This window comes from Limanda limanda, chromosome 14 (genome assembly GCF_963576545.1).
Source record: "Limanda limanda chromosome 14, fLimLim1.1, whole genome shotgun sequence".
In the NCBI taxonomy this organism is placed as follows: domain Eukaryota; kingdom Metazoa; phylum Chordata; class Actinopteri; order Pleuronectiformes; family Pleuronectidae; genus Limanda; species Limanda limanda.
The window spans coordinates 16,785,950-16,812,630 of NC_083649.1; the positions used below are offsets into that span (position 1 = coordinate 16,785,950).

Below are 26,681 nucleotides of genomic sequence, written 5' to 3' on the forward strand. Positions count from 1 at the left end.
ATCCCACTGCTCTTCTGAAAATCTGCCATTTTAAGGCAATGCATTCTGTTATCTAAAAATCTTTTCAGTCAATCGAGCTTATTCAACTTCACTCTTATCTGGTTGTTGACAAATGGCAGTTTTTCTCCTCATGTAACCTTTCAGTTTTTCACATCAGAATCAAATCTATCATACGTTTTAAAAGTATAATTTAATGATGTTAATTTGGAATCAACTGCTATGTTGATAGATTTTAAGTTGTTGTGTTAAAAACATGGTCCTTTGTGCAGTAGCAACTGAGGCCAGAGCTCACACCAATAAACTGAACAAATGAAGGTGCTGCTGCAGACAATGCAACATTATGAAAGAGGTCTCAACCAATAACATCATAAAATATCTAAGGATCATCAGTACAATATTTGATAAACCTTTGTCAGATGTAAACTATTATGATCAACATGCTCCCCATGAGATGGGCTTGCACCAGTAGCTCTTACCTTGACCGTCCTTTCTACTGCTCTGGTGTGATCTCAGTTCTTCTGACTTGTAGAAATCAATACTGGCATAAGAGTTGAGGCTGGAGCCAGCACTGCTACCCATAGCACCCCCTCCAATGTTGTAGCCAGCAGGGGTGCGCTCCACTCCAGCCTGAGGGCTCTCCTTAGCGGCCAAGTCAAGGTCAATGTAGTTAAGGCCTGGTTCAGCGGATGAGGTGGAGGCTTGCGGTGGAGGCGTGGCAGACAAACTTGCTGCCTGTCCGTTCTCCCACAGTGAGCAGTCCAAGCCATGCCGATGGCTCGCTGCCTGGCTGCCCTCCGTGAAGAGGGAGGTAGAAGAGGGTGGGTGGCGTGGTAGAGAGGGAGGTGAGCTGAACGTCTCTGAGCGGTGACTCCACCGTCCCTGCGGGTCACCTCGGACCAGTCTGCCGGTGCTCCTCTCAGGAGACTTGAAGGACTTGACCGGGGAGAAACCCAAACCTGTTTCCTGTTCTATGGACGATGGTGGACCAGAGTGCACGGCAGATCTTGCTGAAATGCTGGGATCTGAACCTTTGTTGTCTGTAAATGGAGTTGAGGCATCTGTTGGCATTGCTGCCGTCTTTACTTTTGTTCTGTACCCGGTGTTGACCTCTGTGCTGTGTTCGTGTTGGGCCTTGGGGACAACGGCTGGTGGGCCCTGTGGGTTGCTGAATGTGGACCTAACAGGGGTCAGGGGTGCTGAGGTCTTCCCTAAGTCCATGGTGACGTATTCGGCAGAGGTGGACAGCGGTGCCGAGTAGCTGCGGGGAAGGTTAGCAGGATTATTGTGGCAGAGAAGCGGTTGATTCACAGGCCGGAGGGTTCCGTGGATCACAGGATGTCTGAGTCCTCCGTCATACTTATTCTTCTCCTTGTAGACGATACTGACATACTCACCAACGTTTTGAGACAATGATGGAGGCAGATTCTCCTTCACCCGTGGCAGCGTGTTTGCTTTCGCCATATCTGAGGACACACTGAGGGGGCGACCCTTCCTTTGCTGCTTTGGGCTCTTACTACTTGATCCACGTTTTTGCTGGTGACGTCCATCTTTTGTGCATATTCCCGCACTCATGTACTCTGCACCAGTTCTTAATAAACTTAACCCTCTGCCTGCTGATATGGACTTGTCTTCCAGGCTTTCACTGCTGGCTGAGCTGGAGGAGAAAGAAGAGGAAGACATGGAGAGTTGGCAGCCTCCTGCAGAGCCCACTGCAATTTTGTTTCTCTTGCTGTATCCCACTCCCCCTCCCCTTCCAGCACCACCACTGATGTCCTTTTTTCCTTCAACTTTGTTCAAGTCGTCCTCAAAGCGAGTATAGAGAGTGTGTTGATAAGCTCGTGGCAGGGAGAAATAAGAATTGAACATTTTTGGTTGCAGCTGGTGCTGCTCGGGGTGGGACGGCGGTGTGCTGCAGGCAGAGCGACTGCTGACGGGTGAGATGTTCATGTAGTCACTGGCAGCCCGGCTCTCTATGCTGGCCCCGCTTTCCCACATTCCCAGTCCATGCAGGTCGGTGGAACTGCTGCTGTTGGGGGACATGACCATGTAGCCTTCTGAGCTGGGCTGGCGGATGCGCTGAGGGGACACACTGTTGTTGGGGGTCATAGCCATGTACTCATCACCTGCCCCAGGTTTAGCACCAGAGTCAGACATACCCATTGAGAGAGGAAGTGAACCAGGAGGAGAAGTCACTCCAGGCTGCATTGACATGTAGCCAGTATCCACAGTTGCTCTTGCATCCACCCCTCCCCTGCTTTTTTCAGCCCTCTTCCTATTCTCCCCTATTAAATCACGGTGCCCGCCCCCACCTGCCAGACCCCCTGAGGCATGGTGCAAATCAGCTCTCTGCCTGTTAGCACTCTGTGACATGACGGCATATTCTTCATCATCTTCCTCATCTTCATCTTTTCTGTGTGGAGTCAGCCGTTCATGGGCTGCCAAAGGCAGGGACGCCCTCTTACTGAGTAGTCTGCGCTCTGCCTCAGCTTCTCGACTTGATGAGCGCCGCGTAATCCGTCGGCCTTTGGAGCGATGGTGGGAACCGAGGAGACCCTCTCGCTGTCCCATGACTATATAGCTGGAGGAGCCTTCTCCGTGTGCATGATGTCCAGACAGACTGGGGACAAGCAGAGAGTGTTCCCCAGGACTGGAACCGTACTCATCTGAGGAGCCGTAGTCGCTTGGTGAGCCTGAAACAGAGACTCTCTGAGAAACCCGAGGGTAGGAGCAGACCGTAATGCCTCCCACTGCTGCCCCCACTAGGCCACACTCTGATCCATGACCAGAGCTGGAGGACAGACTTGGAGCGGGTGAGGGAGCAGGGTTGGGCGTGTAACGTGCGAGGCTGAGGGTAATCTTAGCAGGGGTTGGGGCCCTGGTGGGTTTGGTTCTCAGCGTTGGCGTAGTAGAGCAGGATCCATTAAGACTTGGACTGGAACTGGCCCATGTCCCTTTGGCACTTGCTCCACTCTCCTCCGACCTGGCCCCGATGCTGGCTGTTCGCGCCCTCGGAAACCCGTGACGTGATGTAGGTGACGTGCTGGTGCTGCTGCCTGGGGTCTCTGTGCGGGCTCGTCTGGAGAAGCCCACTTGGCTTGGTGGCAGATTTGGATGATGACGACGGCTCGGAACACTGATGGGATTTGAGGCGGTACCACCTCCACATGACGTTCCTACAGACTGAGATTTACTCCTCTGACGGAACTCCTCACTCAGGGCCTTCATGGCCTCCAGCAGGGTCTCATGCATGTTCTGAGCCACGACGGAGTCATCCACCTGCATCCAGAACTCTCCAGGGCCGGTTATCGCCGAGCGACCCACCTCGATGAAAAAGAAGTTCTCTGAATGGCCACACCTGCGAACATTCATCAGCTGCAGCACCACAGCGGCCACATCCGAGTTCAGTTTGAGAAAGTTGACAGTTTTGTCGGTTAGGCACAGCCGGTAGATGCCCACCAAGTTCCTGGCGTGTCCAAGACCTTTAGGCCAAACCTTGACCTGCCACACCTCCTTGAAGGTTGGAACAGGAGAAGGAGAGCTACACTCTCCACTACTGCCATAGTCTTCAGGAGTTTTACCTGGGAAAACAAGAAAGAATATATAAATAAAAACTATGTGACATCACACATACATCAGGAAATGAAACAAACCAGTTGAAAAATGACAGAGCAGTGCAGGTGACACTAATGAGTAATACTTGGTTTCCCTATCATTGCTAAATTACATCTAATGATGTGTGTTGTGTCTGCCAAGCTGCAGTGCTGCAGCTAATTCATCACCATCACTCTCAAGCTACAGCTTATAGAGTCTTTGGAGGTATTGAATACATCTACTGAGAAAAAAAAACCAAGCTTGATCGTGAAAAAATTAGTTATATATTTATTTCTATTTTTACTCAACCACAGCCACTGGGATGTTCACTGAACCAGGGGCGGATCCAGGGAAACAGCCAGGGGGGGGCACTGGCCCCAGCTAAAAACTGATTGGCCCCTGAAGCGCCCCCTGTCCTCTCAGTAGTCGTTTTAAATAATCGGTCGCCTACTAACCATGAATATGATAATATGTTAGGAATTTTTAATTTCTTAGCTTTCCTGAAGTACACAATGTGCATGAGCAAGGAATTAAAAAAATATATCAATGATGTGTGGCTTTGCTCAGAGATATAGAGATATTTGCTCAGAGATATTGAGCTAACAGTAAACAGGGAATGACTTAAATGTGAACCCTATACTGAATCAGGAATTGTGCATGGACCCGTTATGGCCCCTGATGCAGAAACATCCTGGATCCGCCACTGCAATGAACAGCTGGGGTTTTTTTCTCAGGAAAAATATGGAATTCATTAAAATAATGATCTCCACATATAACCTATATATTAATACATGTTGATCTCCATTTGCACGTCTCTGTCTGTACATTATGACCAGACATACAGATTTATATATATATATATATTTTGTTTTTACTGTGGCGGTCCCTGAGACACCATCTGAACAAAATGGGCTCTGCACTCTAACGTGTGCATCTGTTATAAAAGTCTCCAGCGTGACACCACCGGAGCTGGGCAAACCCATCAATCTCCAGTGACTGAGGAGGAGCACAACAGGGAGGGTGGGTGGGTGGTCGTGTTCGGCTCCAGCACGAAGGACATGGAACGACGTAAACACGAGGAGACGCCACAGAAACACATCTTCCAGTGAGGGCGATGAGTCTCCTCCCTGGCAGCGGATGTAGGTTAGGCGAGAAAAACAAAAACACGACGGGCTGCAGCGGAGTGCGCGGCGATAGGCTCCCACTATATGATGCGTCCCTTGCATGGTTGCTATATGCCCACTGCGCCATGCAAAAACACGCCGTCATTTGAAGCGGGCTGCGTTCGCCTCAGAAAAGGGCGAGCGTGCACATATTAGTGCACGTGGATGCTGTTTGCGGTGCATCCGAATGATTTTTATTTGCAGACGAAAAACGATCCTGCGCGTTTTAACCGTATCAAACCAGCGCGTATTGGGATTGTGCTGCACAAACACAGCACATGCCGCCCATCGTGTTGCTCATCCCCATCATCCCCATCATAGTGCACCTGCCTCCGGGTGGAAAACACACACACACACACACACACACACACACACACACACACACACACACACACACACACACCGCCCGAACCGCACCACTGACGTGCATCATCTCAAATCATCCCATTAAAAACCCATCTGCAGAACATGGATCAGAACCATTCGAGCCAGTGGGAACAATCGGGAATGGTCGCTCTAAACAGCGTGTGTGTGTGTGTGGAGAACAAACAGCCCGGGGGGAGACAGGCCGGACGCGGGCACGGACACGAGCATCTTACAGTCGCCCCCCTGGAGGTCCAGCATCGCCTGGTACCACTCGTCCTGCGCCTCCTCGCTGTCCGCGGCGATGGCGAAGCTCTCGCTGCGGGTGTAGAGCACGATCAGGTGCTTGTTCTTGGAGTCCGCCCGCTTGTTGATGTTGAAGCAGGTCTCCAGGCTCAGCACTTTCTTGGGCACGGGCGACTTGCTGCGGAATTTCTTCTCGTTCTCGTAGTACTCGAGCCGAGCCGGACCGTGCTCCGAGGCCGCCCGGAGCACGAAGAAGCGCCGGTGCATGGACTTGTGCTTGCGGAGGTACCCGCTCTTCTGCACGTCCTCGTAGCTCTGCGGCTCGGCGGCCGGGTTCTCCATGGCCGGGCCGAGGGGGGGGGGGGGGGGGGGGGGGGGGTCGAGATCACAGCCGATACCCTCAGCAGAGGGAGAGAAGCATCAATAAAAAAGCCAAGTCCATGTGTGCTCCTCGTTCATCCACAGCAGCTACATCCCTCGTCCTCCCCGCGTCCACGGTGAAGTGTCCAGCGTGCGGAGGCTCGCAGGAATCGAACACTGCATGTTCCTGCACGGATCTGCTCTCACGCTGTGAACCCAGCGGCTGCAGGAGGATCCGAGCACCGGACAGCAGCTCCTGCAGCCCCAGCCCAGTCCTGCCCGGTCCACAGCCACCACGGTGCTGGAGGACGTCTCCTCCACCTGTCTGAGGCTGACACCGTCAATCTGAACCCTCCTGTCAGGCTGCAGGAGGCGAACAAGGCAGTTCCGGTACAGACTTTCAAAATAAAACAGTTATTGATCTGGATTAAGGCCTAAACACCCACCTGCTCAATGGAAAAAGATTATGAAGGATGCAATACATGCACATAATACACGCACAGGGCCGTGCACAGACATTTCTTTTGGAGCGGGGAGTGCACAAAGTGAACCTTTCATTAATGATATTATTTTATTTGAATTAAAGTCATATAAAATAGTGCATCTTTTAATTGCAAATGTAGGTAGTTAAGCAGCCCCCTACACATGCTGTTTAACTGATTACCAGATTATTTTTTTTCTACCTTTATATATGTAGTAGCTTGAGTACAGTGCACATGCAGAATATGCATAAAGGGTCTATATGTGCTCAGGCCTGCACATGCACATGTTTCCCCTCAGCACCAACTGCAGGGGATTTATGTCCTGAAGGTTAACAGGAGAAAATCAAGACAACCTCCTTTAACGGTGGAAAATCTTTTTCCGCTGACCCGCTTTCAGAAAGAAGATGTTAGAACCCTCACATCTGTGTTTACAGCACAACCTTGTCAGATTAAAACATAACTAATAACCCTAAACATGCATGTCATCCAACAATACTCTCATAAAATCATGATTCAATACATCACCTTGAGTGCATGGCAACCCTAGTGTGCTTTGATTGTGAAAGCCAACATTACTTTCCGGTCTCCCCCTGGTTGAGTCTGGCTGGCTTCACTCTGCCTCTGCTGGACTGGCACCTCCGAGCCGGTGCCAGTCAGATGCCAGCGGGGCTCCGGGCTAATGAGGGGGGGGGGGGGGGGGGAGGAGGCAGAGGAACACGGCGTTCAGGGGAGGAAGACTTCGGCTGTGATCATGTGGAGGATCAGACTGTCTGTGTCGTTGGATTCATCATGTATGGGCGGGGGGAGAGGATTCACTTCATGGTGTGAAGAGAGAGCAGGCAGGGGGGGGGGGGGGGGGGGTTCATCAGCAGAACCTGCAGCTGCATGCACTGGTCAGGGCTGATGTGTGTCTGGGGCAGTATATAACTGTAGGTATAAAGTGAAAGCAAAATTGGCTGTATATAATGCTGAGATTTTATTTGTTTAATTTAACATGCATCAAAATGAATATCTCAGCAACCACTTCTACCCCCTGCTATAAGAAAACATGCAACACTGATCCAATTAAATGTGTGGTCATGCATATAAGTGAAACGACTATCCTCTGTCATATTAAAAGTCATTGTCCTATTGTCATTTAATGGTCTGTCTTTGCAGTAGGAAAGACACACTATTTCTTTGTGATTAGCATATTAAATGCAGACTTAGGTATTTTTCTTATGATTTTATATGATGTGTCCCACACATACAGACAGAACATTCACTGAATAATGCAACAAAGCTCGGCACTAATGGCTAAAAATAATGAATACCCTGAGCAACAAAGAAACCACACACCATTGTGGAGTGTGGAGGGGAAAGTCTGTCATAGATGACACAGTGTGTGGTTAAATCAAGGGTGTGACTGCACCATCAAAGTGCCAAAAAGGCTTTGGCATAGCAAGCTGTCAAACTGTCCAAGTTGTCCTCACGTCATCCCCCGTGTGGCAGGAATAGGTATTGCGTTTGAGCCGCTGTTTCCTCAGGGCAGTGATTTAACATGCACGTGTCCCTGCCAGCAGCGCATACATTATCTGTGCATATTCCAAACCGGATGAAATAAAAAATTGTAGTCATTTTAGCGAGGTATAATATTATCCGCAGCAAGGGCTTAATCTATGGGTGGGTTAGGGGGGTGGCATCTCTTCCAATAATCAAAACTATCCTGAATATTGTTTGTTTCTGTATCTGTGCTCTAATTCTGTGTGAACCTCTCATTGCTTTTAAATGGTTTATTTTCGTTTGCTTTTTAACCGTTTCCTGTTGTTGCAATATGATTAAAAATCATGATTATTATTTATTATTACTAGCTAGTTGGTATCATCTGGCAAGTATGACATATACAATATTCTTTGAGAAAACTCTTAAGTGTAAGAAGTAATAATTTAGACATTATGCAGGTAATTTGAACCTCATCCCCTCCCCATGTTCAAACCAAAAACTCTAACACTGACAGACACTTTGATTAGATTGTTGGAGTTCTTCATTTTTAACCTGTGGGTAACACAGTGGGAGGCAGCTGCAGCTTCATATACAACTCCAGCTCTGTAGAGGTTGTAGTTTCAGCACCAAAAAATGTGTTCACCATTCAGGACGAAACCGTGAAGCAAACACTTAGAGGGTTTGTTTATGTTGTGCAGCGTCTTGCACAGAAGTTGCATTATGTAAAGCCGCTCTTACACTTTCATTGGATTATTCCACAGACGAATAAAACCAGTCACACCAGCCCGGGCGAGTAAAACCATCCCAAAGCTTGTTAGCGTTACCCTAACTTGCTGTGGGATTTATGGTGAAAGGGTGAGGTAAGACCTCCACTGAATTACTGTCTCCTCATAATTGAGGGGAGTTTTAATGTTGCCATCTCCTCCTTCTTGCCAAGTCCTCTCTCCCGCCCTGCCCCATATATTGCTTGTCATAATTGAAAAGTATGAATCAGATGTGATAGATAAAAAGCCACTAACTTAAAAATATCAGGATATAATTGGCTCTCTTGTCCTTTACAGTGTGATTTAATGGCCGTTATTGAACTTAAGATTTATTGGTGCACTCATATTTTATTGACGTGTCAGCGCACCATTTTGGAGAACAGCTTCAACACAGACAGACTGAAGACACCATCTTCACTAAAACCATAGTTTATTTACAGAAACACATTGAAATCACTTTCATAATGAACAATACAGTCCATTCACTTTGGAGTATACCTATCTGTTTGGCAAATTGATTAAAAATCTAGAAAAAAAAAGTTGGGTTCTATCTATGTGTTTCTAGAATAACTCATTTTTGTTCTTTAGATCAAAAGAAACCTTCAGACAGCTTCTCCCACCTTCTTCCTCCTGACTCAGAATCCTGCGTTTTCTCCTCTTCTTCCCCTGGGAGGTTAAATCATGCATGAATAGCCAGTGCTGGTGCTAAACACTTAATGGTGTGAAAGACTACACCACAAGGAAGCAGGCCGATGACCAACTCATCAGACGTCCCTTCTCCTCCTCTCTTTTTCCTCTCTTCTTTTTGTCTATACGCTAGTGTGACACGTTGGATGTGGTCAGCACTGAGCTCCCGAAGAGAAAATGTCTGCAGACTAAAAGCTGTAGTCTGAGGAAAATCACACGCTGACACCGCTCGTCTGTTATTGCTTCAATATCAGTGCTGCAGCGAACAATTAGCAAACCCACCCACAGTGAGTGAGTGAGTGAACAATGTGGTTGCTTCTTTGCTCTTTCCCTTTTGAACGTGTGCCTGTTGTGTTTGGCTGATTTCTCCTCTTGTGTCAGGTTGTTTAGGGAACACAAGCAGAAAAGAAACAACACTAAATTGTTCCCTATAACCCGGTAGCATACAAAGACAAACTATGTACAAATGTACAGTATATACAGTACACATCCCCAGGCCAAAAAGGAATGACTCTGAAGACTCTGTCCTTCCCCTTTTTATATTCACGCCACCCTCCTTCAGCTAGGACCCCCCTGGGGGTGGGCATGGGAGGTGGAATTAGTGAACATTTGTTCTCGGATCCCAAGCAACAGCAGTGGTCAGAAGATAATGCCTTAAAAAGCCAGACACAGCCAGACATTTTCCTTCAGAAGAGGGCGACATGTATGAAAATGCTCAATCTGCTGAAGCACATAATTGGAAAGGAGTGGATTTTCTGCGTATCAGTGTTTGTCTTTCTATTGCTGTCCCATGAAGAACATACAGCACGCTGTACAAAACATGCAATGACCATGCATTACTTCAGCAACCAATGGTTCGGCGCCTGTTTGCATGCTGTGTGGAAAATGTCAGCCCCATATTAAAGCAATACATACATCATTAAACACAAAATACACACAAATGGAAATTACAAGTGAGTCCTTTAAAGGACCATATCATGTGCGTCCCATCGATATTCTCCAAAATATTTTGTGTCATTTAGGGTTTGCATTTATACAACATTTACTGATATGCAAAAGTATTGGCCTAAAGATATGTATTTTATTGTAATTACCATGGAAACAAGTCATGTGAATTCAATTTTAGAGCACGTTTTGTGTTGAGATACACAACTAGATTGATATTGAATGAGAACTATCAGTCAAATAGACACATCCGCAGTAATGGAGTAATATTTGAAGGGACCCTGTAAACAAAAAATGTATGAAAATAGTTTGATCTATTATTAAATAAACAAAAAAGATACTTTGATATATTTTGATAATATAGCTTCATTTTTTTTCACTGAATAATCAAGTTGATGCACAACAAAAGCAAAAATCAGAGCACTCCTCGACTTCAGCTCTAACTTATCCAGCGTCTCCCTGCTTAAATTACAGCAAGGACGCTTAAATGTATTACTTCTGCTGTTGTAAAAGACTAATGTCTCACACATTTCTGTTATACCCAAGATGAATAGTCCAGCAGTAATAGCTTCCTCTCTCTCCACCGCTCTACAAATCAGTATAGAGCTCAGTATAAATACATACAGAACATGGCGAACACCAGTATTGCATGTCACACTGTGTTCCTTTGTCTAGACACACCCATCAGCTTGTTCAGCGATTGGCGCCAACACATTCTGAAGCTGTGAAATAAAAAATATTCTGCCAGTATAAAAACAAGTGCCGAACAAATACGGACAGTTGTCTGTTTGGCTCATTTCTGCAGTGTGGAGCCAGAGTTGATCATGGCACTGATGTGCTAAGACTACAAACAAAGAGAATAATCATCTCCAGGAAAGCCTATTTTAGTCTAGATATGAATTTCCATGTCACTGGTTCAGGAATTGGTTTAGAGCAGAAATTACAGTCAATTGTGGATCATTTTAAGAGCGTAGCACTGTTTACTTTTCATTCGGACATCTCCCTGCGTTTTTTCTCTCAGTGAAAAACAGTATTGTTCTAGAAAATATCACTTCCCAGTACTGGGGGCTTCAGTGGAAAACATGAGGCTAACCCATCTTCTTCTGCCGTTCCAGGAATTTTTGTCTTCTGTCGGGAGGTATCTCATCTAAACCGATACCGTGATTGCTTCCCCTGTAATGAGAAATATAACTGTTTTGTACAGAGCAGAACATGAAAGAGCCTCCATACAAACACAATGATGATAGAAAGTTTTGCAGCAATAACTATATAATGAACTGCAAGTCATCTGTATGTGATATATGGAGGAGTTAAGCAACTGTCGACTTACCCTTGAGTGTCTGGAGGAATGGGCAGAGGCTTGTCGAAATCTTCCCTCCCCACCAACCAGTATGTGTTCTCAATACCTTTTCCCTGGAAATAAACAATGGCATTCATTGTATACTGTTTTTACAAGGCCAGTGCTACAGTAGGTACTCTACATATCGTCCGTGTGTATTATGTAAGTGTTTCTCATTTAATTTACCTTTAACTCCGTCATGCCTCGGGTTTGAATTTTGTATCCCAGCTTCAAGCTGTTCAGGACATCGACTGTGCTTTGGTTGATATGGATCCTGTAAGCTGGGATCACAAACACACAGTGCCAACGTTTACACACTGAAACTGAAATAATATCAGGCGCTCATGTAACGTCTGCGAGATTCAGGCTGTTGTTTTGGCACAAATCCACTTGGTGGCAGTATATCACCCATTACCATTTTGGCATGGAAACAGTACAGTCATGCATAAATGCATAATTATTTCAGATATGATGAAGTAGACTGGATCTGCCACAGACCGATTCAAATCTTAATCGTTTCTCTCAGTACAGGATGATCATCATGGGAGATCCATGAAATGTGAGAACTTTATTTTTAAACACAAGAAGTAGTGTAAGTGAGTTCATGACTTATCACTGAAGCTCTATTTTATTTATACGGCATGCAGAGGGTCACTGAGGCAAACTTGGTCATTGACGACATTTACACTGAAACTTCTAATTGGCCTCTAATTCTGCTGATAGTCTTAAAGGATTAGTCAGGACTGCTCGCTTAAAGCCCTGTTTAGCCTCAAGCAGCAGGCACACACACTGCCACACACCGGCCCTCTCAGAAGCCATGTCAATAAAAAAAAAAGAGTTTATAAAGCAAGAGGATGACAGATGTGTCTGGTTTGTGTAATTAATAATGTATGAGACACTCACGCAACCCTGTGGACTCCATTCGAGATGCTGTGTTGACGGTGTCTCCAAACAGACAGTACCGGGGCATCGTGAGACCCACCACTCCTGCTACCACCGGGCCTGCACACACACAAAATACACACATTTAAGAATCAATGCATCTTATCTGAAATGGTGAACCAGTTTGTCTGTTAAAGTTTAACACTGTGACGTGTAACTGGAGATTCAGTTTTAAAAATAGTTTTCTGATAAACTATCAGCATTTTAACAGAAGTCCACACGTCCTATCCCTGTGCATGACGTTAAAGCTGTGCTTCTCTGTGCATAGATAAATTCATAGCAAGGACTTAGTGATCCAGAGTATGGAGTGTGTTAATTGGATGACAGCACTCTAAGTGGATAGTGTCTCTCTCTTCCAGGAATAAGTTCCAGACGGAGATAAAGGAGGTAAAAATACCTCCCTGCCTTAGTAGCTTGTGTTCCTGCGTTCCTATTCCTCTGCAACACACCGACTTTTACTCAGCCTGAAATATTAGTCATTACACCCTCTATGTACGGGACTCTCCAAATCATTACAGTCACGCTACAGCATTCTTCAGGTGTAGCATTTACTATTAGAAATCGTGATGGTTAGAGCAATTTTATTCCAGCAGGAAAAGGCCGAACGTGTTGCTCACCGGAGTGCAGGCCGATACGGATCCGGACTCTGAGCTCAGGCATGTGCCTCATCTTGAAGGTCCCAATGCAGTGGAGGATGTCCAGAGACATGTTGGCCATCTCCGCTGCGTGACGCTTGCCGTTCCTGTTAGGGACTCCTGAGGCCACCATGTAGGCATCGCCGATAGTTTCCACCTGAGAAATTCACACACATAAACGTAAATCTGTATTTTCTCTCTAAAAATACAGTAACTCATAGAAATAGCTTTAATAAAAAGTGTACAAATTAAGAAATTAAGAAGGGAATATGTTACTGGTATTTATTTGGATCAGACTAAATGTTTGAGTTACACAATGTTTGCAATATCACAATATAGATAATCCTATATCAAATTTTTATAGACATTGTGAAAGGAATTACAAGAATAATTTTGGGATTATCTATATATTTATTCATAAAATTCACAAGAGATAATCATTATTTTCCTTGCCAGGTTCAGTGTTGCTTATTGCTAATAATTGGAAATAAAATAGTTCAACCAAATATCTTGTAGGTTTTTTTTTTTTTTCTTCAATACCGACTGATCCTATATACTGCTATTTACATTAATACAATTCCAAATGTAAAATACATTTTTAAAATGGATTGGAAAGGCTACAAGGAATTAGTATGTACTGTGTTATGTTACTGTGTATGTTTAAAAAGACAATAAAAGAAGTAAAAAAAAATATTACTACGTGTCATATATAAAAAACTTCTTAAGGTATTGCTGTGAGTGGAACCGACTAAAATCAAAATAATAAAAAGCCAAGCATTCATGGCTAAATGCAAAACCCCTCCGGGCTCACCTTGTACACATCATGCAGCCCGATGATGGCATCAAAGCATGTGTAGAGGTCATTGAGTAAGTCCACCACCTCGATGGGATCGCTGAGAGCTGAGATGGTGGTGAAACCCACGATGTCACTGAAGTACAGCGTCACCTCGCTAAAGTGTTCGGGTTTGACGGGCTTGCCTGTCTTCAGCGCCTGGGCCACAGACCTTGAAGGAGGAAGAGGAGAAGGAAGAAGAGGAGGAAGAGGAGGAGAGTCAGAACTTAAAAAGACGAAACTTGGTATAAGGACGTGGTATTTGTCAAAGAAGAACCCATAAAATGCTGGTGTGGATCCGTATCAGAGGGTGGTCAAGGAATCGTTGTCTTTTCCAGATGGGGCATTATTTTGACATTTTCACTGACTTCCCGGGAAAAATTATTCATAGATCTTGATTAAAAAAAAAATCAGATGTGTTTAGGGATCTTGTATCTATAAGTATGTGCCTCTTGGTGCAGCTCATTTGGATTTTAGATGCCTGTTGGGCCTTGATGGAGGCACACGCTCTATAAGTGCCATTCAAGTTTTGTTAAAGTGTTATTTTGTTAAGGTGTACTCGTTGTAACTGCTCGTAACATCCACAGCTGAGAAACACAAAAGGAAAGTGACTGGCCTGCTGCACATGTTGAGACACATCATCTAAAAGTTTAGCTTTATATATTTGGAGGCCTGATGATTGAAATATACTCATTACCGATTCAAATAGCATATTCATTCAATGCATTCAATTTCAGTGAATGCGTAAAATCAAATAGAAGGACACAGCTGAATATTTTTCTTATAATGGTCAAACGTTGTATTTAAGCTTAAACCTAATTTACTGCCAGAAATTTTACTGGATGTTTATTTTATTTTATTTTATTTCTTTCATTTTTTGTGTTGTTGTATTTGGTACAGCACTTTGTAACCTTGTTGCAAAGGAAGCAAAGTTGTACTATTATAAGCTGAGAATAATTGAAAAAAGTAGATTATAAAGTAAGATGATTTTTGCTTGGTCACATCCTCAGTGTTGGCTGTTGCAGTAAATGTTCCCACAGCAGAGCGTCCATCATATTCTGGTAGACAAGATACTGACAAACGGAAAGATAAAACACCCTGGCTGCCAAATTTGTATTTTTTTGTTTTCTTTCGGAGATGACAGCTCAGATTTAACCAAAAGTGAAATATGACTTAGATCCTGACAACACGGTTAAATCGTGTGTCAGTGAAAGATGCTGGACTCTCACCTGGGCAGCATCTGAGCCACCAGGTTGTCGGTCTTCTGTCTCTCCACCTCCAGCTCCTCCGTCCTCTCTCTGATCAAATCCTCCAGGTTGGAGGAGTACTGCTCCAACATTCGCAGCATCGAGTCGATGATGTTGGTCTTCTTTCCCTTGGTGATGTTCTTGAACTGTCAGATGAAGAAGACAGGGAACAGCTCGCAACGTTTCATACAGAGCAAGATTCAACGGAGGGAGGAGCAGACCTGCTAGCAGCTAATGTTGTCACCTGTTTGAAGATCTCCTCGAAGCTTGGCCTCTTGTCTGGCTCTTCGCTCCAGCCCTGCTTCATAACCTGTATCACATCCAGAGGGGCCTCGTCCAATGACACCACAGGCCGACACAAAGGAGGAGGCTCTTTGACCTTGCTGATGATCTCTGTCAACACATCCACACAGCATGTCGACACAGGGATGGTGAGCAAACTCAGAAATGCACAAAAATAGACAGATTTTCTGCTGCCGATTTCTTCCGTTTACTGCTAGTCCAGACAAAAAGCAGATATAATCACAATAATTTTAATATTTCTCATTTTATTTTCAGATCAGTGTGAATAATTTGTGGGAAATGTGGATGGAGAGCAAATTTGAATGTGCTCATTGTATTCATAGTATGTTATTGTGCCTAAACGTCAATCATTGGTCTTTTCCTGAGGTAGAAAACATTCAGAATAGGATAGGATGAATATTATAACACAGGTTTGCCAAAAAGATTTCAAATATGAATCAACCTTTCGCAGGTTTCCTATACCTTTCATAATTTTATTATATCTGTGGGGTTACTAAAGCATCACTCACCCTTAGGAGGCATGTCCAGGCTGCAGAAAGGTGAGGAGCGAGAGATGACCTCCTGCACAATGATGGCAAAGCTGTAGACGTCTCCTGCGAAAGTCCCCTTCCTCCTCGAACTAGATTTTCGCAGCAGCTCAGGAGCCGTCCAAAGAAGCTCTTTTATTTTTAATCAAGAAAACATGCAAGATAATTGATAAACAAACATACAAAAAATATATTTATAAACTCAATCAATGAGTCTGTGGGTTCACTTTATAAACTCACCCTCTGGCTTTTCATGGTCAGTGTCGATGCCTTGGGCAATCAAGATATCATTGTACCCGTAATCTGTCACCTTCAACACAAAGCGCCCGTCTACCACACAGTTACGGGATTTGAGCCGTCCGTGGGCGATGTCGTGATTGTGCAGATACTTCATTCCCTGATGACAGGTGATATAAAAATGATAAGAGATTTGAAAAAAACACAAAACAATTGATTGGAACACAAGTTAACTAGATCAGTTTGTCTTTCTTACCCGGATCAGATCCATCAACAGGGAGGACTTGAACATCCAATCAAGACGCACTTCCTCGTTGTTGAGCAGCTCATCCAGACTTCCTCTGGAGCAGTGCTCTGTCACAATGCCGAAGATGGCAGAGTCGAAGAACAGCCCCAGGAGCAGATTGAGGTTCTCGTGCCTCATGTTTCTGAGCTGAGGGGAAGAAAAACATTGAGAAATGTCAGGTTGTTTCGGATGTATTTTATGGCTTTTTCACTACAAATGCGGACATTACATTATTTTTCGTTCGTCCACAGGATTTACAAGTTTGCGCTGATATAGACGTTCCCAGGATAATTTCCTTGTGATCGTCTCATGCATTCACTCACCTTGACAAAGATAATTTCGGTGCTGCTGTTGACACCGTACACTGATCCATTGGGAGATTTCTTTAACCAAACCCAGTCACCCTGGGAGGTAAACAAAAAAGCATGTGGTCTTTATGCAGTCAATAACATCCAAAAAGATGACAAGCTTATTGAATATGCAACATCGGATCAGATTCCGCCTCACCTCAAACACGGCAATGTTCGAGCTGTCAGGCGTTGAGGCCAGGTAGCTGCGGCCCGACACAGAGTAGTGCGGCGTCTTCATGTCCAGCGTGCTCCTCAGGATGCTTTCATCGTTGAGCTTCTGCAAGTTCAAAGAGGGGAGGTCAGCTTCGAGTAGATGATGAAATCACAGCAAAAATACTCACATTATTGTCAGAACTGACCCTTTTGCTGATTTGAGTGTTGATGAAGACAAGGTCGTCCAGGGTCAGGATTGTCTTGGTTGGGCCGCCGTTACCGTCGCCGCCAAAGGTGAATGCAATCCTGCCGGTTTTCCTAAACAATAATAATACGTTGTAGAAATCAAGACCTCACCGGATGATGCATTTAGCTTTGGTTTTCTAGTGCACGTACCTGAATTGAATGAAGCCCTTGACTCCAAAACCAGCCAATACAATGAACAAGAGGAAGAGGAAAAACAAAGAGACGGTATCCAGGCCTTAGAGAAGAGAAGAAGAGAAGAGAAACACATAGACAGACAGCTTAAATGCATTGAATTCAACAATCTATGCCATGCCAGCTTATACACTTCACACAGTTATGATACTAAAAGTGCCCTCACCTCCAGTGCAGGCAAAATAGGGGCTAAACCAGCAGCTTGAGTCTTTGTAGGGCGTACTGCCCGCAAAATGGATGGAACGACCAAGATACTTCAGGCCCCCGGTCCACCCGTCTGTGTAAGCAGCTTCCAAAGAATGGGTAGAGTAGAGAGAGGTGCCGATGCCACTGTAGTCCAGCACTACATAGCCAGCCTGCATGCCGTCTCCACCCCTGCTAGCCCTCAACGGCTGATTGAAGCCTTCAAATTCAAAGCCACCCTCGCTTTCGCCCAGGATCTGACCAGTTACCCAACGCCCTCCTTTGGCCCGCGCCTGCTCGGCAGCCATTGCTATGTAATACATCATGTTGTAGATGGTGCCAAAGAAGGGAGAAACCTAGAAGAGGACACAGTGATGAGACAATTTGGGTTAAAATTCCCGAAGCGCCTTCGTTTTTTGACCTCATCATTTTCTACCATGACTTAATTAGTACAGGACACAAAGTCTCACCTCCTCTGGTGGTGTGCTGCTGCGGATTTCATAGCTGTTCTGAGCATCTTTGAAGGCCTCGTAGAAATTGCGTTCTCCAGAGTCCATGGTGATGGTGAGGACCCCATCAAATGCTTTCCGCAGATTGGTATCATTGCCGAGAGCGTAGTACTGTGCATCTTTGTAAGGTAGCGCATACAGGAGGGCGTCGTAGGGGATGAAAACATAGCCTCGGTCGATCATACGCATGGACAGCGCTGTTGTCAGGAGTTGGTACTGAGCTTGGCCACCGACGAGAACAGACGGCATGCACATGATGATCACTGTGGAGAGAAAAGGGTTTATTTGCATGATTCACAGCAATGTAGAGCGTCTCTTTATCTTGTTCGACATTAAGGTCTCTCTATTTGCTGCTCACCTCTGACCCGGTCTGATTCCCGTACTTTTGTCAGGGCTATGCGAGGCCCATCCTTGTCAGTCTCCATGGTTACAACAGGGTTGACGGGCAGGCCAAGTGCCCTCAGTGAAGAGGCCAGCTCATGTCCTGTGGCTTCCCAAATGTCCGTCTCTTCTGAGATTATGGACACATGGGCCCACCGGAAGTACCTCAACACAGTGAAAAGTACACGGGCGGACAGGGGCAGCGGACGGAGGAAGGTAGGGTACATGCTTCCAATTTTCATGGTAGGTTTGAGGCATCCCCAGGAAAGGAGCCCGACGTCCCACTCTTTTGTGTACAAAGCTGCGGAGGAGCAGTATGCTGGGTTGGCGGGGCCCAGGAAAGCAGAACCATAACCTTCCAGCTCGGCAAAACGAGCAAGAGCACGGGATGACTTGCAATCCTCATTGATAAGTGTGTAGTCATACCAATAGCCTTTGTTTAGGTGGGGGTCCTTGTTTATGCGGTTTGTGGCGAGACGGGCGGCCAAGTCCGGTAGCGCTTTAGAGTATAATAGATCACACGTCCAGGGTCCAATCAAGGCCACCTTGAAAGTGGTCGCCCAGGCTTGACAGGGCATACATGAAACAATGAGTAAGGGCAGGAGAAACCAGTTGCCCCACCAGCTCCTGGAGCATCGCAAAGGGGACAATGGCAACTGTGGTTTAGATGACGTCAATGACCTTGATGTCAACGACGCTGATGCTGATAATGAGTCAAACACTCTATGCCCGCTGCAGCTGTTTGAAACCACTGTCCGTCTATGTTTCCTTCTCCCCCTGACTTTTACTGAGTCGTGCTGCCATCGCGGGTGGTAGGACAGGTTGTGCAGGAAGCGAATGTCTCTGTGACTTGCCATTTTCGCGAACGGCTACTCTGCAGCTTCGGACACAGAAGAGGAGTGGAGAGTGTATGGCGATGTAGTGTGATGGTGAGCGAGTCTTTATGTACAGGACTTCCTCCCTTGGCACTCAGCAGGCCTCTAGTCCAAAGCTGGACAGGCGACAGCACAACTTCGAGCCATCACTGCCTCCAGGGAAACAAGAAAGAAAAAAAGTGGAATGAATTAGGACATTTGCAACACAACATGATGTTAGTTTGCTTACAAGTGGGAACATCTAAGGGTTCAAAAGGTGTCAGGATACAGATGTGATCCCTGACCTGAACTTACACCTCGTTGAGGTGATTTTGTTTAAATTCACTGAGGACATGATGCCCAGAGTGCAGGTGCTGTTCCCTGGAGAATTAATGGCATGTAAGTAGCAAGCTGATTAGCTCTGTCGGAGCAATGGAGTTTAAAATCAAGTGCCAGGTAACGTGGGGCTAAATCTGGCTTTGATGTCTCCTTTCGGTCTTAGTCTACTAGTTACTGCTAGTAACTGCTAGTTGACTTTGCCATAGTATTTTATTGACGAATTGTTTTATACCTTGTATTACTGTGTATATATATATATATGCATATTTATTTCATTCCTATTTATTCAATGTATTAACTTTTAATGTATCAACTTTTTTATTGTACCCTCGGCACCATTGAAAATGAGGGTCTTATCCCTCAATGTGTCTTCCGAGGCTTAAATAAATATTCAATCAAAGTCTCTGTTTCCACCTCCAAAGTCAATCTCTTGGGATCTTCTTCATTATCCATTTCTGGATTATTTCTCTTCTGCAAATCCCAATTCTTGAAACCTGCTTCTAAATTTGGATCGACTTCCAAAAAAATCTCAGTTTTAAATTAGTCTTTTTATAGAAAACATAGGACAGTTCGATCGAGCTTTACATTGGTGTTCAGACATCTTCAAAATGGCTACCCATGTCCTGAGTATTTATGCTGACACCTGAGCACGAGGTCTGACCAACCTGGCGGACATTTTAGCTGCATCGAATGCTAAAAGTTGCTAACGTTGCTAAATTGAGTTTGGAAGAAATATAAATACAATATTAATTTATAAGTGCCAATTCAAAACTTAAGGCCAAGACTCAAGTATGAACTCTATGAACAATATGTATGAACTCTAAGCGAAGATTTACGTATTAAAAAAAACGTCATAAATTACGAAATACAGCCTGATTCATTCCAACGTCTTCAAGTTGAGATGCAGCACGCCCCTGCTAAAGTTGCTAATGCTAACACTGGCTTAGCACTTGCTAATTGGTTAAGAGGAACACTGGGTGGAATATTCTAACTGAACATAAAAATAGGTCAAATCAAGTTTGCATTGTCTAATTTCAAAGCAAATTAGTAAAGGAATGAATTGATCATTGATGTTTGACCTCTACAGGAGAAACTCTGCTGCAAACAGATCTGAACAGTGATGATGAATGATCTGTTAACAACACCACAACTATATTAGTCACAATCGCATGAAACAAGTTTAACGGGAATCAACTTTGACCCGGAGCGGTTCTTTTCTAAACAGTTGCCATGTCAGTGTCACCTGTTGTTGAGTAGCACCATCCAAGCATTCCGACTTCAGGTGGATTAAGTTTACAGAAGTGCACAGCATGAGAACCGATCTTTGATCTTTTAAAATATCATCGATAATCCAAATAGCACAAAAAATGACAAAAGAAAACAAAAAATAGTTATCTCCCTTTGCATCCAAAACCCAAGACGTACATAGTAAATCTCCACATCTCCAGGTTGTTTGCTTTTCTTCTTGCGAGACCCCGTTTCCTCAGAGGGAAGGGCCGGTCCTCAACAAGGAGGCGCAACCTTGATCAAGAATTGGGATTGATAAAAAAAAAAAAGAATAGATATGGAAGAGAGCTGGGGATAGGTAACAGGTATAGGAGAAGGGGGAGAGAGGGAAGGACTGGCAGGCTTTGACTTCTCAGCTCTCTTTAGCTTTTAATCCATACTAGTGTGGGAAGAGTGTATGTGGAGGGAGGGAGGAAGGGAGGGAGGAGTTGAAGAGGAAGGTGAAAGTAAAAGAACATTCACTGTATCCTTTGCACAGGGTGTAAACAGAGGTCATGATGCAGCCGAGGAAATGTCATACGTTCAGCAGTGTGAGGCCGATTCCATTAATGTACGTTTTTAATGGTGAGAACTGGGAAATATTGGGATGAAAAGACTGATCTTGGACACAATCATTGCTCCTTCCTCCACCTCCATGAAATCAAGAGCTGAGGATTTTTGGGACACTCGTCAAAATTCATGCACCACTTTCAACTCACAAAATCCTCATGAATGGCTGTTAAATGTGCCAGAAGCTAATAAATGGGCTGATAAATGAAGGAGCAAACGTACTCATGCAGGCGAGAACAAAGGGAAAAAATTGCAGTGTTGATAATTGAATCATAGAATTGCTTGTAATTACTTGGGCCATGAAGGGGGGGCAGTGATTAAGATGCCTGCGTATGTTGCCTCATTTAACCTTTCTGCTACATTTCAGATTCTTCTGAGACCTTTCCATATGCTTTGTCCTGTTCCCCTGCAGAAGCTCAAGATGCTAACTGAAGCTAACAATTGTCATTATGCAAATTAAAGCTTGGACTATAGCAATAAAACCTGGGGAATATTGATTAAGAAGAGATTTTCTTATGTCAAGCTATCCTGAATATGAGCATATCCCCTCACGTTCTCTAGAGGCTTCAGGCCCTGACGTTTCTACAGCCTCAGAGCTTTTCCTGAGGTTTCTTCCAGAGGCTTGAAGCTCTGGATGGGATAATATTTGCAGAGTGAAGGTCATTATGAGTACCTTATATATGGGGGGCAATGCTAATGAAGGCATAAGAACAATCTGACCTGGAGCCAAGGGCTGAAAATATCTTGTGGTAAGCTACTGAAAGTTGCTCTTTTGACCCCACACCACACTGCAGTACTACAGCTGGATTTTAAGCCTGTGGGGGTGGAAAGGGAAACTCCACGTTTATTTAAAAAAGGTGCTCTCAGATGACACAGGAAACACATCGCAACACGCAGATTCTGTGTTTGCAGCTGAGAGTCCTGAATACAAAGGTGATCTACCACGTATGGAAGTGTGAAGTCCTGTGTGTTCTCGTCTGCCCTGTCTTGCACATTCATAGCAGCCCCATCAATGTAATCAGATTAGTCAGGTGAGGCTGTGCTAAACTGATCCACTGCCCGCAAGCCTCTTAGTGACATGGCTAACTTCACTGACAGAGATCACTCCGAAGCAAGGTCAGACACACGGCCCGGCACCGGTCGAGCAAAGAACCAGCTTAGCCTCCGACAGAGGCAGCGACCAAGCCCAGTGCTGAGAGGAGGAGAGCAACACTTCTGACCCCGGATTTGTTCATGACTGCAATGTTCTGGGACTTGTTTAACAGATTTGTTTTTAATAAATCCAATTACATATTAATGTCACACGTCTGTCTTTCGAGGACAGTTTCAATGCTCAGTTACACGACTTGCCCCGCTGTGATTCTGTGATTTATAAGCGCACCTCTCTCTTGGAATTCTTTTCTCTCTCCGGTGAAGCTTTTGTCAAAGTTGATTAATCAAACGCTGAAGAAAAACCCTTGGGAGGAGCCATAGAGCAGCTTAGACATTTGCCTCCTGGATGACTCCACTAAATTGATCAGGTGAATTAATTTGGCCACCGCCCACAGTGACATCACTCGGTCTGTGGAGGGTCACAGACTCAGAGGAAGGGAAGGGAATCCTCCCAGGAAGCCGCTCAGTTCCTTATCCTTATATAAAATGTGGGTCGGGTGATAGAGGAAACCTCCTTTTACGTAGCCTCTGGCTTCAGAAGTGGGTCAGTTACCTGACAGATGTAACTGCACTGTGCTGTCAGACTCAAAGAAAATATGTTAGAAAGACATTGAAAGATTCACTGATTTTAATGGTATCATATGAAAGTATGACAGTATCAGAGACTTAAACAATAAATATAGTAAATATAGTAACAGGATCATAACTGTAACATCCTCATGAAGGGACTCACTCTGTTGTAAGTTTGACCCAGTTAATCCCATTCTGTGTCCTCCTCCCTCCACCACACACACACTTCATATATCACTGGAGGAACTCACTCATCCTTTAGCTGGACATAATCTTAGATTGTACTGTCTGTTGTCTTCATGCTCACACTTACATACTGGATTTCTTCTTTACTTTTGATATTTAAATATGGATAAAGCGAAACAAACCGGACTGCACTAAATATACCTGTCTCCTTGCACTGTGTACCCTGTACAACACTCCGCTCCATATACACTTACTTCACATTATATATGTGTTAATATAAACCATATTGATATTATATATCATTTTATACAATAATATTGTCTTTTGCACACTCTGTCTACATATTCTTACACTCATAGTATATTATATTATCTATTGTATAGTCAAATACTTATATTTATACCTCTACTATATATCATATATTATATCATACTCTCTGTATATTCTTTGTATATATGAGTTTATATACACATATTTATACATGTGTACATGTTATAATTATTATTATTATTATATTACTATTATTATTATATATACTGTTGCTGCCATTATTACTATATACTGCTATTGTATTGGTATAATTACTTCATATCTATAATATCATATATAAATATGTATTATGTTATATTATATACTATATATACTGTACTATTGTTATATACTGTCTAACAATAACATTACCATCATATCATCAGTACTATTACCATCATCTTGCCACTGCACCTTATCTACTTATTTATCTTGTGTTTCTGTTTTTTAGTCTTTCTACCTCAATATTTTTTATTTTATTCTATTGTATTTTATTGTATTCAAATATACCTTTAATTTTCCCTTCGGGGATGAATAAAGTAATTTATCTATCTATCTATCTATCTATCTATCTATCTATCTATCTATCTATCTATCTATCTATCTATCTATCTATCTATCTATCTATCTATCTATCTATCTATCTATCTATCTATCTATCTATCTATCTATCTATCTATCTATCTATCTATCTATCTATCTATCTGTCTATCATACAAATTTTTCATGAGCGTCAGCCGAGCATCTCTCACTTAGTGCACCTCTGGCAAAGTCAGATCCAGCTGTGACCCGACGGGCTCCTACAACACCCTCTGGTGGTTTGTCAAATAAACGAAACTGGGATTAGAAGCCAGTTGACTGAAGATGTAAATCAGTCAAAACATCATGATCTCTGTGAAACATCCAAGAATGAGCTAGAAACATGGGAATTGTCTCAGTCACAGAAATAAAGGCCCTTGTTAGTCAGATATAAATAAAGCCCCAAAACACAACTATGGAAAGTTGACACTCAACTCCAGCCTTGGTGAATGCTGCTTCCTAAATGTGTTTGGAGAGGAAATACTACCATGTATGGCTAGGGTGTGTTGTTGCAATTTCTACAATCCCTCTCTACCAACAAGGAACGAGATCTCTTACAGTATTGTCACACTTAAATTCTCGAGCATGGTGCATACGACAAAGGTTAGTTTGAATATGCACACCGATGGGAAACAGTTCTTTGTCTTTATACATTTGGCTCACCCCTCCCACTCTGGTTGGGGTTGTTACAAAGTCAAAGGTTGGGATCTTCTGATCACATGAAAACAACAATGCCTAGTTAAAGCAATAAGGCCAATATTCATTCAGTAGTACAGGATACAGCACAAACAAGGTTACATTGTACGAGATTCAATCATGATCAATCAAAGGGGAAATAAACATGATCATATTGTGGTCACATGTTACATTTCCCTTACAGGTGTTGTGTCAGTCAGCTGAGTTCTTCAAACAAAGGACAAACACAGTTAAACCAGAGTAGAGCCAAAGGTCACACAATAAGGTGATATCAGGATCAACTTCTGCAAGACATGAATAGACAATGGGCTCACATGTTAGACAGTGGGTGCACCATCCAGTTTATGTTGAGCTTATAAATTATATATTCCAAACTATAACAGGACAATTATCTGCCCCATGCTTATGGACTGGGGTAAAGAGAATTAAAGCCTGAGTGTTAAATGACTTTATCTTAAATTTCATAATCTTCAACAGACAGGAACCAGAATAAGTGGAAGTCTTATCAGAGCAATACAGTCAAATGTATAATCTTTTTGGTGATACACAGCTCTTACTCATCACTTGGATCAAGTGGCTGAATATGTCTGTGGAGCAGTCATATCTTCACTATCACAAAATATTATCCGTCAGACATTTAATCTGGAGCATGTTCAGGTTTATCCACGTACAGATGTTGATTCTGAGCGAATGTGTATGAAACGTTTCTGTTGAGATTAAAACGTGACTGATTGTCACTGCAGCAGAGCCTTATCAGAAACACTGTCTTGTTCGCAGCTACGTTACCATTTTAATCTTTATCGCAGCTCCTTCAGAAGTCCTAGCTTTGTTATGAGCTCTGGTGATTAGATGGAAGTAATGACGACAGGCCTTTTCACTGGATCAGCCTGTGGACACGTCCTCACAGTGATGTCATCAGGGTTATGTCAGCTCGGGCTTTGACGTAACAAATATATGTCTAGAGGTCTGCGTTCTGAATTGTTGCCATGGAGATTGAAATATATGGGAATTTATGGATTTAACTGAATAATGGGATGATTTTTTTCTGAATATTTTTATTCAGACACATTCAGGGATATTGGAGCTCATTCTCCTAACAGAAATCACTTATTTGGTTGTTTGGAATTAGAATATATGTTCATGAAATATTATTAGAATTTCTGTTTGACATTTTCTTTGTAATATCCTTCTTTTTGTTGTTATCTTTAATGTATGCATATTATTGCAATTTGATGTCTTCCATTGATTTAACAATGTTATTGTCACGATGTCAATCTGTTGGATAGGTACTACATGTTGTGTTGTATAGTTTATTGTGTTGGTAGTGTCTCTAGTACAGTAGATATTTGATGACCTAAGAATTATTGATGTGTGTTGATACAACTGTTTTCAATAAATTATATTTGTAATCAAAGAGCCAGAGTTTTATTTTTGCATGTGTGTGTGAATACAGCTGGATTGTACCGGTCAATGCTCAGATTCAAACCTTCACTGTTGTTTTATTCACATTATTGCAGATTGATATTGTTAATTGAACTTGTAAAATTGAGACAGATTTCTTCCATTAGATTCTTGGTGCCTCACACCAGGGGGATGCCCTGTCATTATAAATTTTGATTTAATAATATTATTAATATTGATAATCATAATTTTATGCTTATTTAATATTAATAAAACAATTTAGTGCCTGCATTTCATCATGCAAGGAATTTGAA

At 43.5% G+C, this 26,681-nt stretch overlaps 2 protein-coding genes across 2 annotated transcripts; both read right to left on the reverse strand.

Moving 5' to 3' along the window:
• Window positions 1-432: 432 nt before the first annotated feature.
• On the reverse strand, window positions 433-5,705 carry si:ch211-284e13.4 (insulin receptor substrate 1-B). The gene is made up of 2 exons (XM_061085324.1): window positions 5,354-5,705; window positions 433-3,578 (listed from the first exon to the last, which is right to left on the reverse strand). Exons 1-2 carry the CDS (start codon window positions 5,703-5,705, stop codon window positions 433-435), a joined length of 3,498 nt encoding a protein of 1,165 aa, XP_060941307.1.
• A 5,466-nt stretch (window positions 5,706-11,171) lies between these two features.
• Window positions 11,172-19,302, reverse strand: gucy2d (guanylate cyclase 2D, retinal). The gene is made up of 18 exons (XM_061086067.1): window positions 18,423-19,302; window positions 18,026-18,327; window positions 17,539-17,911; window positions 17,331-17,415; window positions 17,141-17,252; window positions 16,939-17,058; window positions 16,755-16,835; window positions 16,402-16,578; window positions 16,149-16,305; window positions 15,891-16,040; window positions 15,323-15,471; window positions 15,061-15,224; window positions 13,811-14,003; window positions 12,982-13,156; window positions 12,326-12,424; window positions 11,609-11,703; window positions 11,414-11,496; window positions 11,172-11,256 (listed from the first exon to the last, which is right to left on the reverse strand). The coding sequence occupies exons 1-18, from the start codon at window positions 19,300-19,302 to the stop codon at window positions 11,172-11,174; spliced, it is 3,480 nt and encodes a 1,159-aa protein (XP_060942050.1).
• Between the last annotated feature and the right edge of the window lie 7,379 nt (window positions 19,303-26,681).